Source organism: Cebidichthys violaceus, unplaced genomic scaffold, assembly GCF_023349555.1.
Source record: "Cebidichthys violaceus isolate CVI_PGR_0920_01 unplaced genomic scaffold, fCebVio1.0.p SCAF_35, whole genome shotgun sequence".
Classification (NCBI taxonomy): Eukaryota; Metazoa; Chordata; class Actinopteri; order Perciformes; family Stichaeidae; genus Cebidichthys; species Cebidichthys violaceus.
Genome location: NW_027176539.1, coordinates 335,101 through 354,170, shown reverse-complemented (window position 1 = coordinate 354,170; position 19,070 = coordinate 335,101). Strand labels below are relative to the sequence as shown.

General features: G+C 43.6%; 2 protein-coding genes across 4 annotated transcripts in view; both read left to right on the top strand.

Moving 5' to 3' along the window:
• Positions 1-4,149, top strand: part of nhsa (Nance-Horan syndrome a (congenital cataracts and dental anomalies)) — a 49,177-nt gene extending 45,028 nt beyond the window's left edge. For all 3 annotated transcript variants that reach the window (XM_068725296.1, XM_068725295.1, XM_068725298.1), the window contains one exon: positions 79-4,149. In XM_068725296.1, the coding sequence (XP_068581397.1) occupies positions 79-739 (661 nt within the window). In that variant the 3' untranslated portion in view covers positions 740-4,149. The remainder of the gene's footprint in view (positions 1-78) is intronic.
• Positions 4,150-9,247: 5,098 nt separating this feature from the next.
• rai2 (retinoic acid induced 2) lies at positions 9,248-18,782 on the top strand. Its single transcript, XM_068725531.1, has 2 exons — positions 9,248-9,393; positions 15,813-18,782. The coding sequence occupies exon 2, from the start codon at positions 15,890-15,892 to the stop codon at positions 17,468-17,470; it is 1,581 nt and encodes a 526-aa protein (XP_068581632.1). The 5' UTR covers positions 9,248-9,393; positions 15,813-15,889; the 3' UTR covers positions 17,471-18,782.
• The last annotated feature ends 288 nt before the right edge of the window (positions 18,783-19,070 follow it).

Sequence of the window (19,070 nt, the reverse complement as noted above, 5' to 3'; positions counted from 1 at the left end):
AGGTTAGTTTGGTTATCGGCCTCTTTTGTCCCACCAGTCTACAGAGAGTCTTAATTTGGATTTCTCTTTCGTTTTCAGGTCCAAAAGGAAAGTGTTGGGCAGGAAGGATTCCACGGAGCTGAACGTGAGGAACCACCTCGCTGCTGCATCGGGGAACTCGCCGCCCAGCAGCACTGGGAGCTCTCCAGTCTCGCTGGTGTCGCCATCCTCATCCTCCTCCGCCGTCGCCGCCGCAGCAGCAGCTTCCGCCGCCGTGACCCCGCCGGGCCTGCACAGAGTCTCCGGACCCATCTACAGGAGCGCCAAGAAGTCCAGCACCTCCAACGAGGAGTTCAAACTGCTGCTGCTGAAGAAGGGCAGCCGCTCCGAGTCCAGCTACCGCATGTCGGCGACGGAGATCCTCAAAAGTCCCGTCACTCCTAAATCCGCATCAGACTCCCTGATAGAGTCGCCCAGACGGACCGAAGAGCCCGACTCTCCTTTACAGCACCAGTCAGGACCAGATCATCTCTCCAGCCCGTACCCCAAAGCCAACGCCGAGGGCTTCTCCCCGAAATCCTTCCCCACATCCGCTGCCTCCAGGCAGGGCCGCCCCAGAATCCCGCCGCCCGCCAACAGCAGCCGATACGGCGCCCGCGGCAGACTGTACTCGGTGCCCATGCAGGCGATCTCCGAGGGTGAGGCGGAGAACTCGGACGGGAGTCCTCACGATGACCGCTCGCCTCAGGGCTCCACGTAGAAAAACCAGAGAGTCCAGAGGTATGACATTTTGTTAGTTTACAGTAAAAAACAAATGGACCAGAATGAGTTCTAATATATATTTAAATAGCAGTTTGTTGAAAAAAATAATCAGAATTTGACTAATTGTGGCTGATGTTTCCTTTTTGGTTATTCTGTGGAATACTTTAAAACTATTTTATACACCGTATGTCTAAAGATTGCCCTCATGATATGAACACTTGGCGTTGAAGTAACTTGGATTATTTTGCAGCTACTTTCTGTTGAAAAAACATGATAGATGAATACAAATGATGAGCAAAACATTATTCTGCAGAACAAAAAAAACAGGCTTATGTCAGAGCCCTGCACGGGTCTAATAATTCGGTTTGGCAGCACGTTTTAAAGAGATAATTTTGGGCCATTTCATACATGTGAGGCTAAAATGATATATTTTACAAAGAAGGTAATTTCAGAAATACAATTTGAATATGTTTTTCATGAAATTGAGCAGCAGATCTTCTGTTCACATCTTTAGGCAGGACATTTAAACAATGGCTGAAGCATTAATTCAAATATTTACTCATTTAGCGGCTGGCTACTTAGCTAGCTAGCTTGCTAATTCCACCATGATGTCATGCTACAGAATATACAAATGAACTGCTGAGTTTGGTCTACTTTACTTTAAAATGTCACCACACGTAATTTTTTTTAAACTTCCTGTTCATGGTAGCCGTTACCCTTTCAATTAGTTTATGCTAATTTCTAGCACTAATGCTAATCACTAGCATGCAGACTATTGCTGTAAAGGGTCTGTTATGGTGACAAAACACAGTATAAACTCTTATTAACATTTGTGAATTTGAGTTTACATGCAAGGTAGTGCTAGCAGCTAGCACTAGTACTAGCTATGTGTATGCTAGCTATTAGCACTAGTATTAGCTATGTGTTTGCTAGCGATTAGCACTAATGCTAGCTATGTGTTTGCTAGCGATTAGCACTAGTACTAGCTATGCGTATGCTAGCGATTAGCACTAGTACTAGCTATGTATATGTGACCCGACCCGATGCAGGACTCTGGCTTACTTCACATGGTTCTAAAAACTATCATTTAGTTAGTTTATGGCACATTAGCTTGAGCCTTCCTTCAGTCATGCTACAGTATATTAATGTTCAATCTGCTGTCACAGTCTGAGAGTTTTTATCTTGTACAACTAGAAGAAATATATTGGATGTATAACTGTATGTATTCTGTGAATACCTATGCAATTAGACACACAGAATTTTACAAATCATTTTGATGCCCCCCCCAACTGATCATCAGGAAAAACACTGTGTGAGAAACAGCAGTGGAAAAATAAATGTGAAAGCCTCCATGCATCTATTCATATGGATGTATTTGTATACTTTACTTTTTAAAAGCGTATTGTAAATTAAATCAAAGATAGCTCACTATTACGATATTTTTCAATAATTCTCATGCAATAAGACGAGTAATTAAAGGTGACACAAGGAAGCACTAACTTGACAATCTTAGGAGACGAGGAGGCAGCAAGGTGTTAACATGGGAGATGAAAAAGTGATGAAAAAAGTCAGAGGTGGTGAAACATGAGAGCTGTAGAAGAACAAGAAGGTCATGTGTGTTTATTTTAATGGTCATTTCTGGTTTGCTGACTCGGTGTGTTTATGAATTGTTGAAAAGAGGCGAGTGGAAAGTGTTCAGGAGGATCAAATATGCCTTATTTTACTCTCAGCAAGAGACGGTAAGTGACGAAGCAGCTCGGGGCCTCAAGCAAGTGTTTTCGTGAGATTTTTCGGGGTTTTATAGAGGATGTCGGGTTGAATATGGAACCAGGTTTTCATCTGTGATGAAACAGAAGGAAGTTCTGGATTTAGAGACGTGGCATTTGTTGCTTTAATCGTACCAAAATGCTCGTTTGTTTTTATTCCCCATCAAAAATAACACCGGCCCTGGTTTCTGTGTCGCAACAATCTAAATATATTTATTTTTATAACTGACACAGAAAATCCCCTGTTTTGGTTGGATGAACCTAAATCTTTAGATGAAATGAAATGCTGGTATTATTAATAACATATTTTATTCAGATAGATATTTTGTTTATAAGAGACACATTTTAAATCAGACACTGGTTGCAGAGACAAATAGGAATCATACGGAAGCCAAGAACGGCTCTGCTAGCTATTTTTTTGTTTACTTTTATTTCTTTTAGATCACAAGTTAATTATATCGTTATCTCAAGAAAACAAATATTGCCAATATTCATAGATGACTGAGGTCAATGAGCTGACACTAAAAAGTACATTATAAAAAGATTATATATATTATATATAAAGTCTCTTAATACTGCCTACTGTATGGAGCTGACTTAGCAAAAGGATACACGTGTGACTACTCCAGGTTTTTAAAAGATGTTGTTCACAAAGGATACAAACAAAATACATATATGGAAATTATATCATAACTAACTTGTGACAACAACTAGCACCGCACTTCTTGGCTTCCGTATCAAGCTGCTCATTAATGTCATTGAAAAGATGGAATTAACAGTCATAAGCTACAAGTGAGGTTTTAGTTGTTAACCTGACACTCTTTATTTTGTCCCACACATTCACAGTAATATTATAAGTATATGGTGTTTATTGCAGTGATGGTACTCAATCATTATGCAGACGATGACAGAGTCTATGTAGCCATATTGCCATATAGGCACACTGTAAATATGAACTTAATTTTGGCCTTAATGACTCCATACTAATGCCATATAACAGGGTACACAAGATGTCTGTGAACCTTCATTCCAACCCGTTTTCTTTTCTTTTTTTTTTGCACTGATAAAGTGATGTTTGTGAAGATGCATCTGTCTCTTGCTGTACCTGCAGATATTTATAGACGTTTTACACAAAGCTGTTTTAATAATATCCACACAATGAGAACGCTTTAGTGTTGTAAGGTGAGCACATGCACACGTATAGCGGAATCAAACTGTTCGTCTCCTCTCGTTTACTTGACTGAAACAAAACCAACACTCGAGAAGAATCACTTCTGGTACTCAATGCATTTCATTTCAGTTTTCAGATCAACTGACTGACTTCAGATCTGTTTGGGATCAGCTTTGAATCTTTTATTTTTTTTTTTGTACAAACTTGTAAATACAATAACTTTTTGAATTGTCACAAAGGTTGAATTGTTTCTTATGTAAAAAAAAAAGAAAGAAAAGAAAGATGTTTTCAAAGTTTACATTGATTTCCAACCTTTGTATATTTTTGAGCTGTGGAACACTTTGTCTTGTATTTATTTTTTAGTAAGCATTGTGGGACTCCCATAGTCAATCCTATCGAAGCCAAGAGCTAGCAGGACAGGTTAGCAAATGTGTATAAGAAGATGAATAAATGTGACTGCCTTGAAAATTACTCTTTGCCTCCGTTGTTCTTATTTAAAAGGTGTTATACTTAAGTTAAGTACATGAGGATAAAATGTCATGATTTACTGCAACAGAAGATATTTGGCTATAAGTAACTAAATGCTTTACTTAGTGTATCATTTCATTTCATGTCATTTTATACTTGTATTCCACTATATTTATTTGGAGTTACTTTGTATGTTAAGATTTTACATAAAAACATACATTATAACTGTATATAATAGGATGTAATGTTATTGATCAAACTACCCAGCAGAATATACAACAGTAAAAATTACTAATCTAATAATCTAATATTATAAAATATTATAAGACATTATAACAGGGAGCATTTGTCTACATTGAGTACTTTCACTTGTTGTGCTCTTAAGTACATTTTGAAGATAATACTTGCATCCTTAAAGAATATTTTTACAGCTGGTCTTTTCCTTGTATTTAATTATTTTTACAGTATAGTGTTGCTAACTTTACTTGAAGGGACAGTGTGTAGCATTTAGAGGGACCTTGAGCAAAAAAATAATATGAATAGGTATGTTTTCTGTTGTGTATAATCACCAAAAACTAAGAATCGTTATATTTTTGTCAGCTTAGAATGAGCCGTTTATATCTACATATGGAGAGGCTCATCTTCACGGAATCCGCCATATTCCTACGGAAGCCCAGAACGGACAAACCAAACACTGGCTCTAGATAAGGACATTCACGTTTGTGTATTTTTACGTCGGCCACACGTTTGGCACACAGGAGAAGTTTCAGTCGGTTGCAACCTGCATCTTCACCACAAGATGTTGCCAGATTCTACACACTGGCCCTTTAAATAAGTAAAGCGTCTGAATAGTTCTCTTAAATTAAATGCAGTCTTCAAATGGCTTTCCATCTGGTTTCGATACAAACTGTCTTCACATGAGGTTACACTTCTGTTTTTGTTTTTGTTCACATGTTCATTAAATACATGATTTTGTTATGTCTGTTGACAGTACTTTCTGATTTATGGAGTGATACAAAGAGATCATAAACTCTCTTTGTAAAAACATTTGACTCTAATATGTCAACAAAATAAAACAAGAATGTTGAACCTGGCTGTATCCAATGTTCACATTTATGTTCTGTAAATATATGAAAATTAGCCCATATTTAATAAGAGAATGCTTCATTTGCATATTTAAACATACATTTTTTAAAATCTTTATACAAAACACAACAGCTTTGATCTAAATAATTAACTAAGGACATTTAATGTTGAGCTCTAGCAGTTATTCACCTGTAGTGTCTCAACTTATCCAGATTGTAGCAATAAATAAATAAATACCGTAAGCTGTTTTTAGCAATATTCTGGATCACAGACGGCCACTGATTTAAGATGAACGATGGAGTGTCCCTCAGACGGATCCACAGGAGGATGCTGGGAAATGTAATGCACATTTGCTGTAAATTAAAATTAGGCCTCTTTGTGTGCCGGCCAGAGAAATAACTGAGATCTGAACCTGTTTCCTCTCTTCTACACCACAGACTCCAGGCTCAGCTGTTATTAACACGTCATTTCCAGCTCCGCAGTGAATTCTCTTTGTTGCTCTGGCGAATGTCAAACGAACAAAAACGACGCCTTGTCCTCAGTCGCTGCGTGTCGAGTGAGCTGAGAGAAAAGAAAAGGTAAACAAAGCCGTGGACTGTTTGGAAGAGGGCACCCATAGAGGGGCGACAGTGACCCTGAACCCCGACCTCAATTCACATCGCAGACAGGAAGGTTTGAACACGAGTGGTACAGAAGTATTTCTGATCTCAGGAGAATAAAACTGTCTGTAAGACATGATGGATTGTCCTACATGCTTTGATGGTTTTGTTCACTTTGTGTCACTATTTGTGTGTTTTTGTCGGCCTTAAAAGCAAACATGACTTCTATCATTGTCTGTTTTTGATGAACATAAAAAGAACACAAAGCTTCTCGAGGGACTGTGTGAAGACGATCATATGGGGGAGTCAGAAAGGAGAGGGAGGGAGGGAGGGAAGTGTGATTTTTATTTCTGCTGAAGGGAAGGTGAGAGCGCTTTTTTCTTTCCTCTTACCATACAATAACCGTAAATGTGTTTTATCGTTTGCAGATGATGCAGATCTTTATGTCAAAATCAGCAACCTCTGATTCTGAAAAGTGAAGTGTGTTAAAGCTGCATTCTCTCTAGTGTCCATCAGGGGGCGACTCCTCTGGTTGTATAGAAGCCTAGTCTAAAATGACTCTACTTCTCTCTTGATTTATTCCCTCAGTAAACATTGTAAACATGAGTTTATGGTCTCAATCTCTAGTTTCAAGTCTTCTTCAATACAGCATGATGTTCATTTAGTACATTATGGTCCATTTAGAGTCAAACAGACCATAAAGCAGGGGATGCTTTAGGGGCGGGGCTACACAGTGATTGACAGGTATACGTCTCTACGTCACTCCTGAATGCAACCAGAGGAGTCGCCCCCTGATGGTCAGTTGAAGAAAATGGCGTGGTGACTTTATATTGATAACAATGGGGAGGGTGTTGCTTTTTTATAATAAATGAAATGGGAGGTTCCGCCCCCACCCCTGTAATTGTCATGCTGTCTCTCAACGCAAAGAGCAATTTAAACCCCTGCAGAGGGTTCAATTATGCAGGAGTCCTTGTAATTACAGCAGTATGTGCCTGCTGTGTCCGATCCTCATGAAGGGACGAGATGGTAACGTTAAGGTTCAGTCAGCCTCTGTTTCTGGATTTCTTATGTCTACTAACATATTTTAACAAGCGAGTGTCACATAAAAGAGTCACTACAAAATGTATACAAATGATTTATTATATTTGCACACGCATAAAACTTCCAGATGATGAAAAAGTAAGAAATGTAACAGGAGAGGTGAAGTCACAGGTTCATAACAGAGAAAAACAAACAATAACAAAAAAAGAAGAGAAAACTAAGCTAATAAAAAAAAAAAATTAAAAATACGCCCAAAAATTACAAAATGTTTGTTTTGTTTGTGTTATTATTGTTAACATGTATTATATTCATTATTGTGTGATTGTTTTGTTTTTTAAAAATATTTAACAAAAAAATATAAAGAAAAGATATATTTGTATATGTATATTTATTAATATATTACTATAATAAAAAATATATAAAATATCTAAATATAAATGAATATAACTGCTCAATAAAAGAATATTTGACAAAAAAGGATATATATATACATACATTCTTTTTTCATTATATATACAAAGAAATATATATGCATATTTTCCATGAAAAATATATATATAAATATGTCTAAATATATATATGTATATGAATATATATATATATATATATATATATATATATATATATATATATATATATTTACATCTATGTATCTATATATAGGTATATAGATGTATGCATCCTTTTTTCATGCATTTCTTCTTCTTTTTGTCCCATATTCTTTTATGTATGTGGTTGGTAACACGTCCTGCTCCATGTCTGTACACCACGCTATCTGAGTAAGTGGACCTATATATTATTTAGATGATATACGACCTCACTAAAGCTGTAAAACTGCCTGATATTCCTGGTTGTTGGTTCGAACCCATTCGGTCCTGATCTGAGCGGATCATCTCCACATGAGAGTGACACAGTGAGTGCAGACGGCGTGGGGGGAGGAGCACCGAGAGGAGGCAACCACACCGAGGTCCCCAGCAGGCCACCAGGGTGCATTGTGAGGCTCATTACGGAGCATTAAACTGCCTCCCTGCGGAAACAATGAGAGGCCCCCGGGGGCCCCCCGAGGCAGAGCCCCGGGCTGGCTGGGACTGATATGGAGACCCAGGGGGATCCTGCTCACCCGGGCCTGTCACTACCAGACTTCCATCCACAGCTGCCCGACTCCATTCTCCTCTTCCTCCGTCATCAGCGGGATTATTCTGCTGAATGCACCGATCACAATGAAGGAGCAAAATAACAGCTTCTCCAACACTAAAGAAATGACTATTAATGCTCCTTATTGTGCCTAAGAGAGCCTTCTTATGAATTATTGTTATCTCTGTGCATTCATATAACCTTATCTTCAGTACAATGTGTTAGGTTTTATTATGGGAAACATTCATCTCCACATATTGCAGGTTGATCACAGTCCTGAGCTTGAAATTCACAAGAAAGTATGAAAACGATTTAAGGAAAGCCAGAAAACATGAGACACAGCAGAGATTTATTTCCTGCTTTCATATCCTGTTAATAATCTCACAATCCCTTTAGACTTAACCTGTGACCCCTAGTGGGGGTCCCGACCCTCAGGTTGGGAACCACTGCCCAGGCTACACTAAATGGATTTAAATGCCTTTAAGAAGTACCAAATGACATACTTTCTGTCAGGGAACTGTAGACCTGTAAAATAAAGTGTTGCCTCTGCGGTCGTATTTTCACACTGACATGATGTCAGCACACATTTATTTTACAACTTTGTATATTATTTTTTTTGTGGTATAATGGAATACAAACATTATGTTTATGGCATAACCAGTAGGTAAACACAAGAAAAACATATTTAAATAATAAATAAAATTAAACTACACATATGTATATAGTTGTATTTATATTTATAGAGATACATTGAATATATATATATATATATATATATATATATAGTTGTATTAATATACATATAATAATAAATAAAAGCAAAAATAATAACAATAGTAGTAGTATTATAATACTACTATTACTATAATAATGACAATAATAAAAAAAAACCTTTATTCATACAGCCCTTTTCTTAACAAAGTACTTCACAACAATAAAAAAATACATTCAAACAATAAAGTACAGAATGTAAAAATGATAATAAAGGAATAAATAATTGTGTTATTGGCTAAATAAAGGATTAAGAGGACAAATCATTTTTAATAAGTAAAGTTGGGGATGATTTTTTAATTATTTGTACCATTTCTTAATTTTCTGAGACACATACCGTTGTTTGTTAACGTCATGTATCTACCTTTAATTATTATTATTTATCATGTGCAGAGAGGAGGAGGAGGAGGAGGAGGAGGAGGACCCGCTGACGGAGCTGCGCGCGCAGCTTCAGTCTGGAGTCGCTCGCTACGTCGAGACCGCAATGAGGAGATAAATAGAAGCCTTATCTTTTCATTTGATTCATTTTAAAGTGTTACGGCTCCCCGTCGGTGATCGGTGAAGAGGGTCCGGCTGTCCCGGGACGCTGCCGCCGCTCTCGTGTCGCTCTCGGTCGGTGAGTAAACGTGGACGTTTGTGCCAAAGAAAAACGGTCATTTGACGGCAGAATTAAAGGGCAGCAGATGAGCCGAGGCTCCTTCTCCCTTCTTCTTCTCCTTCTCATATCGAACGCTACGTCACTTTCACGCTGACACATTCAATTCTTTGTAACATCAGCACGTGCATTAACTGGGAATTGTTCATGTAGTGGCACGAGCTTGGTTTTTGAAAACGCATTAAAGCCTTATTTCTTTTTTTTTTAATCAGATTTGGAGGTGATTTACGCAGATATCTGTCAGCGCGAGCTCGCGTCTTCTTCTTTCTTTTCTTTTTTTTTAAAATAATAAGCACAGTTTATTAAAACAAAAAGCCATGTTATGATATAGCACGAGGACCATATTAGCGTCTTTAATGGCAGCGGAGCGTCACGCGCCCCAATGTCCTTCATGTCGCCGCCGTGCGCATTCACGGCGCACCAAGCCTCCGTTGATTTTAATGGCGAACCGGTGAGGGGGGGGTGGTGGGGGGGACTCATTAGTGACCGGGCTCATAACACTCATAATACCAGTACTAGTACATGATAGTAGTACTGAATCTGTGTGGGGTACAACAGTGTTTCTAGAGAGGAAACGAGCCAAATATATCCTCACGTGAACCCGTCTAGTGTCACATTCAGGGCCCTTTTTACACGGTCTGTGATTATCGATGTCCCGTCATCAGGACTGCTGTAAGACAATAGGACACGTTACCCTCCTAACCTTCTGCACAAACACATGAGGTTATTTACACTACAGCAGGAGGACGTCATAATAACTGTTCCTTAATGTTCAGTGTGCGTCCAGACGGAGACTGTGTGAACATGTGTTTCTTATCCAGCCACTTATTGTCTAATGAGTGCATCATAAAGAGTAAATACACGTGTTTTAATGTGGTTAAATGGTGGCGTAGTGTCACCATTTAAACAGGATTTCTCCACGACCAGCTGGGTTAAACAGTGACGACTGGTCCAATAGATACTCTATTGATCCAGAGGGACATCGTCTATTAGCTAATACTACATAGAGACGATATATTAGTGGTCGTAGTCGTGGTGACGTCTCGCGTTGGTCTGTGGACGTTTTGAAGCCTCGAGTTCAGCGTTCTGTCCGTCGCCATCTTGGTTGTTTCGCAACCAGTGAACAGGAAGTGACCATATTAGGACTGAGGAGGAGTGACGTAGAGACGCCATACACGTCTCCGGTAGACACCTGTCAATCACCGTGTAGCCCCGCCCCCTAAAGCATCCCCTGCTTTATGGTCTGTTTGACTCTAAATGGAGCTTAATGTACTAAATGAACATCATGCTGTATTGAAGAAGACTGTAAACTAGAGATTGAGACCATAAACTCATGTTTACAATGTTTACTGAGGGAATAAATCAAGAGAGAAGTAGAGTCATTTTAGACTAGACTTCTATACGACCAGAGGAGTCGCCCCCTGGTGGACACTAGAGAGAATGCAGCTTTAACACGTGAAGCTTTGACTTCTCTTTAAAGAACCACAGGTTGCCTCCTGACTGCTTCACTATAACATGCGATTAAAGAGTAATCAAAAAGACAAACATATGAACAAATGCAGATTGTGCATCAGGCTAACATGTTCATCAGCTGCAGCCTGCATCAGTCTGAGGATGTGAGGCTCATGATGAGGCTCCGTGTGTCTCTGTAATGAGATGTAATTGGCTATTGGAGCGGAGGGTGTTTTGGGGGTGGGGGGGGGGTGGTGACCTTTAGATCATCAGCTCCACCCGTCTCTGCTTGCTTTGTTCCCTCGTGGTCTGAGCTGCAAATCGAATGAAGAGTCTCGTTCTGTTTCGAGGCGTTGTTGTTCTGTCCCTGCTGTTGACTTAGTGCAGCGAACATTCCGTCAACGAGGAGAAGGAAATGTGGGAACGATTACAGTAACGGAGAGAAAGAGGGGGGGGGGGGGGGGTCGTCTCCTCTTCACTCAGTTCTCCGTCACCGGCTGGTGAACACGAACCTCCTGCAGACGATGTGGGAGTCTTATCGGTTGTCTCTCTTATTTAATGGAACTCTAAAGCGTCGCTGGAGTCTACAGACCGGGAGCACGCTTTATGGAAACTAATGTCTTAATTTCCTGACACATATCAGACCTCCATTAGGAGGCTGTAACTTCTGGTAAAAACGCTGCGTCAGTGTTTACCGAGCTGTCCAATCACAGTGGAGGAGGGGCGGGACAAATGCCACAAAGAACAACCATCGCATCCGTCACGAAGACTTTAAAAAACAAAAACCTCGTATTTATGCAATACTTTATATATATTCACACCTATAAACTATCATCTTTGTCATTTAAGAGGAGACAATATACCTAATATTAAAGCTTATGTAGCACTTAAATGAGGATACATTAAGCCCTATATTCTGCCTGATTACTGCTTCACTCTTGTGTGATCAGGTGTTTTAAGTGTTCAGTTCATCTAGAGTTCATCTTCGACCACGAGGATGTTGTTTTATTTTAGGTTTCTACGTTGAACTTTGTTTTCTGTTGACTCTGTCGCCCCCTGTGGACTAAAGCTGTAGTGTCTCTGAGCACCAGAGTCCCTTTAGAAAACCTCTCATTTCACTGCAGCAGGGTCTGACAGTCTGACCCTCTCAGTCCTGGTTCTGGTTCTCCCGTTGCCTCCCTTCCCTCCAGCGGGTCCAGCAATACGTCCTGGGTTTGCTCCTGGAGGAGGAGGAGGAGGAGGAGGAGGAGACGGAGGAGGAGACGACACGACGCTGCTGCTGCCGGGAGCTGAGCTCTCCTCCTCCCTCCGGAGCTCCGGATCTGGCTCCGTCCCCGGTGGACCGGTCTCTGCTGGAGGATCTGGGTCTGTCCACGGTGGACCAGGTCTCTGCTGGAGGATCTGGGTCCGTCCACGGTGGACCGGTCTCTGCTGGAGTCTGAGCTGAAGGAGTTTCTGGTGAACCTGCATGAGTTCATCTGGTTTCACCAGAATCCGACCCGGTGGCTCCGATGACGAGCGTTAAGAACAACTCTATAGAAACAGACCATCTTCTCTCTGATGGTCTCCGTACTGATGGAGGTCTGATAGAGGATCAGGACTACATTGAGACTGGTTCATATAGAGGATCAGGACTACATTGAGACTGGTTCATATAGAGGATCAGGACTACATTGAGACTGGTTCATATAGAGGATCAGGACTACATTGAGACTGGTTCATATAGAGGATCAGGACTACATTGAGACTGGTTCATATAGAGGATCAGGACTACACTGAGACATGGTTCATATAGAGGATCAGGACTACACTGAGACATGGTTCATATAGAGGATCAGGACTACATTGAGACTGGTTCATATAGAGGATCAGGACTACACTGAGACTGTAAACTAAAGACACAGATTTCGCTGACTCGTGGAATCACCTCGGGGCGATTGGTCGCCCCGTCGCTCAGAGGTCCCTGCGGCCGATCGACCCGGTCACGTCTGTTTTCTGTCCTGGCCCCACAGTGGTGGAATGAACTTCCCACTGACGTCAGGACAGCGGAGTCGCTGCCCATCTTTCATCAGGCTGAAAACCCACCTCTTCAGGAAGTGCTACCCTGAGCCTTCCACTCAGCACTTATTGTTTTCATACTAGCTTGTTGCACTTATTGTATTCATATTACTTATAGCACTAACTGTTTCTCTTGTTTCTGTACTTTGGCTCTGAGTTATGCTCTGCTTCATGCTCTTAGATGCTTGTTTGGAAAAGGAAATGTACTTATGACTTCTGGTGACTAGTAGTTCTTTTGATTACCAATGTTGATGCACTTATTGTAAGTCGCTTTGGATAAAAGCGTCTGCTAAATGACTGTAATGTAATGTAATGTAATGAATCAAAGAGTTGTTTATTGATGTCTGACCTCTCTTTGACGTTCCCTCTGCGATAACGAGACAAAGTGAAGTCACATCGTGTAACCGGGGGAAGACAAACAAAGATGGACGTGGATCTCTGTGTACTTTGGCTCATGATCACATGACCTGAAGGCTCAGAGAGATGCTCACTATCACTGTTTTTATTCCTTCTCACAAAACAGAGAAAGTTATTTCACTCCGTCTGCCAACTTACTACTTTGTGCGAACCATTAGAGCCTGTGAGGAGGGGGGTTTCCAGATAAGAAAGGCTTCTTTCATGTCGGCCAGCGAGAGGCTCAATCGAGTCACGGACCTTGTGACCGTGTTATCAAGCAGGAAATGTCTTGTCTCAAACTTCCTGGAAGACAACTGGCAGCGAAACAGTGGGGAAAAAAAAGTTCTCATGTCAGTTTTGTCCAATTCCTTTTAGTCTGACCTGTGAGCTGCAGAATGAATCTTCCCTATGAGATCAAAGCAGCAGGTGTGTTTGACAACTATATTACAATAGACAACAATCGTTCAGGGAACCAAACCTCTTTCTCTTTGAACCCTTAAAGGGCCAGTGTGCAGCAAATCACTAATAATCACCAGAGAATACAGAATGGTTTTCGTTAGCTTAGAACGAGTTCTTCATAGCATGGCGGAGTCCGCCATGTCGCGACCTCCGTGTTTCTACAGGAGCCCAGAACAGACAAACCAAACACCGGCTCTACAGAGAGACCTCAAAGGCCACCGTGGTTTTCATGACCGTGGTCTTCTGACTGACGTTGCCCCTGAAGCGTTTGTTATTATGGTATGGACGGCCCCCCGACCGCCGCTACCGCAGGTTTTCGGCCGACCGTCTGGCTGCAGAATCCTCCCTGTAATCCATCAGAGCCACATTACAAAGTCTCATCTACGCTACAATATACAAGCAGCCTGAGGGGGAAGGAGCGCTCAGTGAGGCAACCCAGCACCACATGAAGAGGGGGGTGGGGGGGGGGGGGACTACATGTGGCATACTTTGTTGTTGCATACTGGGTGGTTTTAGGATGTGTCCTCCTCGGTGCTCCCATCAGTATGAATAATTGACCTCGCTGACAGCGGACGCATTGTGTCTCCACCCGAGGGAGGTCTCATCACTGCAGATGGATGAGGGCTGACAGGCGGAGCAGGAGGGACATGTGTTGTTGTGTGTTGTTGTGTGTGGAGGTGAAGCGGAAAGGCAACACACAGACGGGTTATTAAAAGCAGGCAGAGAGTGATGGATGGAGACAGAGATGGATCAATATTAATCTGGGTACTTTATCCTAGTAAAACCTTTATGTGTCTTCTGTCCCTTCAGCTACATATGGATTATTATATTACACTGTTATATGTTCTATCTTATCTAGAGACGGGTATCGTTAGGATTTAATCAATACTAGTCCTCTTAGTGATGCTCTTATCGGCTCTTTTTGATTATTTACTACCGTATGACATCACTACTGTATGACATCACTACTATATGACATCACCACCGTATGACATCACCACAGTATGACATCACCACCGTATGACATCACTACTATATGACATCACTACTGTATGACATCACTACCGTATGACATCGCCACCATATGACATCACCACCGTATGACATCACTACCGTATGACATCGCCACCATATGACATCACCACCGTATGACATCGCCACCGTATGACATCACCACAGTATGACATCACCACCGTATGACATCACCACAGTATGACATCACCACCGCATGACATCACTACCGTATGACATCGCCACCGTATGACATCACCACAGTATGACATCACCACCGTATGATATCACCACCGTATGACATCACCACCGTATGACATCACCACAGTATGACATCACCACCGTATGACATCACTACTATATGACATCACCACCATATGACATCACCACAGTATGACATCACTACTATATGACATCACCACCGTATGACATCACCACCGTATGACATCACCGCCGTATGACATCACCGCTGTATGACATCACCACCGTATGACATCACCACCGTATGACATCACTACTATATGACATCACCACCGTATGACATCACCACCGTATGACATCACTACTATATGACATCACCACCATATGACATCACCACCGTATGACATCACCACCATATGACATCACCACCGTATGACATCACCACCGTATGACATCACCGCCGTATGACATTGCCACCGTATGACATCACCACCGTATGACATCACCACCGTATGACATCACCACCGTATGACATCACCGCCGTATGACATTGCCACCGTATGACATCACTACTTTATGACATCACCACCGCTTGACATCACTACCGTTACCTGACAGCTGCTCCACAAACAAACTGGTGTTCTGCTCGTTGGTCACGCAGAGCACCAGTAATATAATTTTTGGGTTCTGTAATAGAATAAATTCCTGTCCTTAGGTACGATTCTGAGTTCATGGACCGGAGACAGTCCCACATTATAACAAACAATTAAAAAACATTAAACGTTGTGTTTCCTGTGTTTCAGAGCTTCCTGGGAGAACGATGGAGGAGACCCGTCAGTAGCACTTGATGAAGATTTCGACTGACTCCTCAAACTGAACGATGGAGGGAAGTGACGACGCGTCCGCCACCATGACCCAGTCCCAGTCCGACGGGGGCAGCGCCGAGGTGGGAGGAGGAGGAGGAGGAGACACCCCCGGTAAAGTGGAGGAAGGAGTAAACCCGCTCGCTCCTGCTGCTTCCTGCGGCAGCAAAGGAAGCCTCTCCGGTGGTGCGGAGCCTCCTGCACCGGCAGCGGCGAGTCCCGGCGCCGATACTCCGGGAGGCGTCGCGCTTAAAGTCGCCACGACCGTCCTGCACCCGGTGTGCCTGGGAGACGGCCCGCTGATGCTGCCCATCCACCTCCAGATGGCCGGAGCGGCCGGGTCTCAGCTCGGCCAGATGGGGGCAGCGCCGTACCTGATAGCGAGCCAGAGCCCCGTTTCGCTCCCGCTGGTCCTGGACCAGCAGGTCCTCCAGCACATGAGTCCCTCCGTGATCCCTCAGACCGCCGGCTGCCCTCAGCTCCAGAGCGGCGTCCTCTGTCAGAACCCGTTCGACCAGAAGTCAGCGGGACAGACGCAGGACGCCAACCTGCTCTCCCTCCTGCAGAACCCGGCGTTTGCGGCCATCTTGCAGGATCTCTTCCCCTCCCAGGCGGGGGCGTCGACCTGCCAGTCGCCAGGCTCCGCCTTCTTCCCGCTTCCTCCCCTCTCGGCCCCTTACTCCTCCCCTTTGGCCCCGTTAGTCCCCCCCGCCACGCTTCTAGTTCCCTACCCCGTCATAATCCCGCTGCCCGTCCCGCTGCCCGTCCCGCTGCCCGTCCCCGTTCCCGTCCCCCAGGCCGAGGACTCAAAGGGGAACATGCCAAAACCGGTTTGCACTGCGAGTAAAAGCACTCAGACGTCTCCTAAAGATACTACCTCTCCTCCGCCGCCGCCGCCGTCGTCGCGTAGGTGCGCGTCTTCATCGCTGCCGCCACACGTGTCCCCGTCCTTGCTTCCTGCAGATGAAGGACAAGCTTTGGACCTTTCTGTCCGAGCGTGCCCGGTAGAACTGAAACAGGAATACCCGAGTCCTCAGCAGGACGACGTGCTCGACCTGTCGGTGCCGGCGGCCGCGAGGAAAAAGTGCGTCCAGTCGACCAGAGAAGCGTCTTTTCGTTCTGGTCAAGATGGCGGCGGCACTTCTTTGTCTCTGGACTCCAAGCTCCTGGGCAGTCTGGCGTCGCTGGAGTTCAGCCGGCAGCACAAGTGGGTGGTCGACAGCGCCGCCGGCGGGTCCGGCTCTCTGGGTCAGCAGAGCGCCGCCGGAAACCTGGAGATAGTCAGCGCCTCGCAGGCGGCCAAAGTCATCGTCGCGGTGAAGGACGCCATCCCCGCCATCCTCTGCGGGAAGATCAAAGGCCTCTCGGGCGTCTCCACCAAGAACTTTTCCATCAAACGGGACGGCAGCCAGGCGGCGGCGCTGCAGCAGCTCTACGGGGTGCCGACGGCGTCCCACGGGGACCAGCACGACCCCAACAACCCGCATAAGAAGCCCCCCAAGAGCAGGGCCATCAAACTGAAGAAGGTCAGCTCGCAGGAGATCCACTTCCTCCCCATCAAGAAGCAGAGACTGGCAGCGCTGCTTCCCAGGAAGTGAAGGCGAGAGAGGTGGTGGTGGGGTGGCGGAGGGGGGTGTACCATAAAACACATGTGGGGACATTCTGTAATCATACACTTACATGTCCAATCAGAGTTTATGGCTCCAAACGTTGCTCAAACTGAGGCTCATGAATGTCTGAAGGTGAACACAGAAGATCCAGAGATGATTTCTGACTTCCTGTTTGTTTATTTGTTTTGTAATGCACCGATATACTGAACCACACTGTTGTCTGCCAGCTTAAAGAGACAGTAGTGAGGTTCTGCGTGAGGTTCTCCTCCACAGTCGGTGTTCTACTACAGTAGATGAGTTCATAGGATGTTCTCTCCTCTTGTTATCGCTGATCTCTACAGAGACACCAGACTCCATTCACTAAAACACTGATTCTACCTCTACAACACAGGAGCTGCTGCTCTGCTGCTGCCTCCATCTGGTCGTGTGAATCTGAACGCTTTAAAACACTAAAGTTACACACTAACCGAACTCTCTACTGTAGTGATAGTACACGGACTGTGTAGAAGTACCTCAGACAGACGTCACTACTACCCCTTCAATGGGCTCTCCGTGGCTTTTGAAGATTTGTCTTCATCAATCAGACTCTCGGGTTCCATGTTTACGGTCATGGTTTGTTTCCTCGTGTCATTTTTATTGAAGACCTTAAAAAACAACCCGATGGTTTAAGTTCTCACTGACCCTTAAAACGTCGTCATCGTTGGAGGGATTCCCTCTCTTCTGATTGGTCGGGGGTGTCAGCTCATAGTGACACGCCCACTTATTCCCTTAAAACGGGAACAAGAAGGGAACCGACCATTGAAGAGCAGGTTTCAACACAGATTTCGCTCACTCGATTTAAAGATGACGATCAAAGAAGAGGGGGGGAGAACGGTTGTGTTTGGTGATGTTTGTGAAGTGTTAATAGTTTATTAGTCAGAGTCTTTCAGACGCAGTAGTTCCCGTGGTGTGGTGTCTGTTTGAGGAGAGGGTTCAGTGGAGCGTGGTGGTGTCGGTGCTCCGCGACGAGTTGTGAATGTTATTTATCCCGTTGGAGTGCACTTTGTCATAGTTTAGTTCTGAACGCGCTACAGGGTGTCGGACCCGTCTCTGGAGTCTGTGGACGAGGCGGAGGGACGGATCTTCTTTTTTATTATTTATACTCCATGAACTTTAAACTTGCTCCCTAATTTATTCGCCGTGCGACTGTTATTTATACCTGAGCTGTGTGGTATCTGCTCCGTCAGGTGGACGTTTGCTTTCTGTACAGTTCGTGTGCTTTTTATATGGAAGTGAACTTTAAAATCTCAGAGGTCTGAAATTTTTGTGTCTCTGGTTTTTCCTTCAATGACATTTAAAAAAAATATGTTTCTTTGTGTTTTGATGGAAGTGGTCTGACGGTTGTCGTGTCAGAATCTCATTAAAGGAGTCTGAACGAGGCGTACAAATCATAAATGTTTCTACAGAAAAACCAATCAGCCTGCAGCATTCTAACCATTTCTGTCACTGTTGATCTCTCCAGGTTACTGTCATTAACCAGTGTGTGTGTGTGTGTGTGTGTGTGTTTCCCAAAGTCAAAGAATATTCAGTCTACTGTCTCAAAAAAATG

Coding starts and splice junctions, on each gene's coding strand:
- rai2 (XM_068725531.1), top strand. CDS start 15,890: ATGGAGGGAAGTGACGACGCGTCCGCCACCATGACCCAGTCCCAGTCC.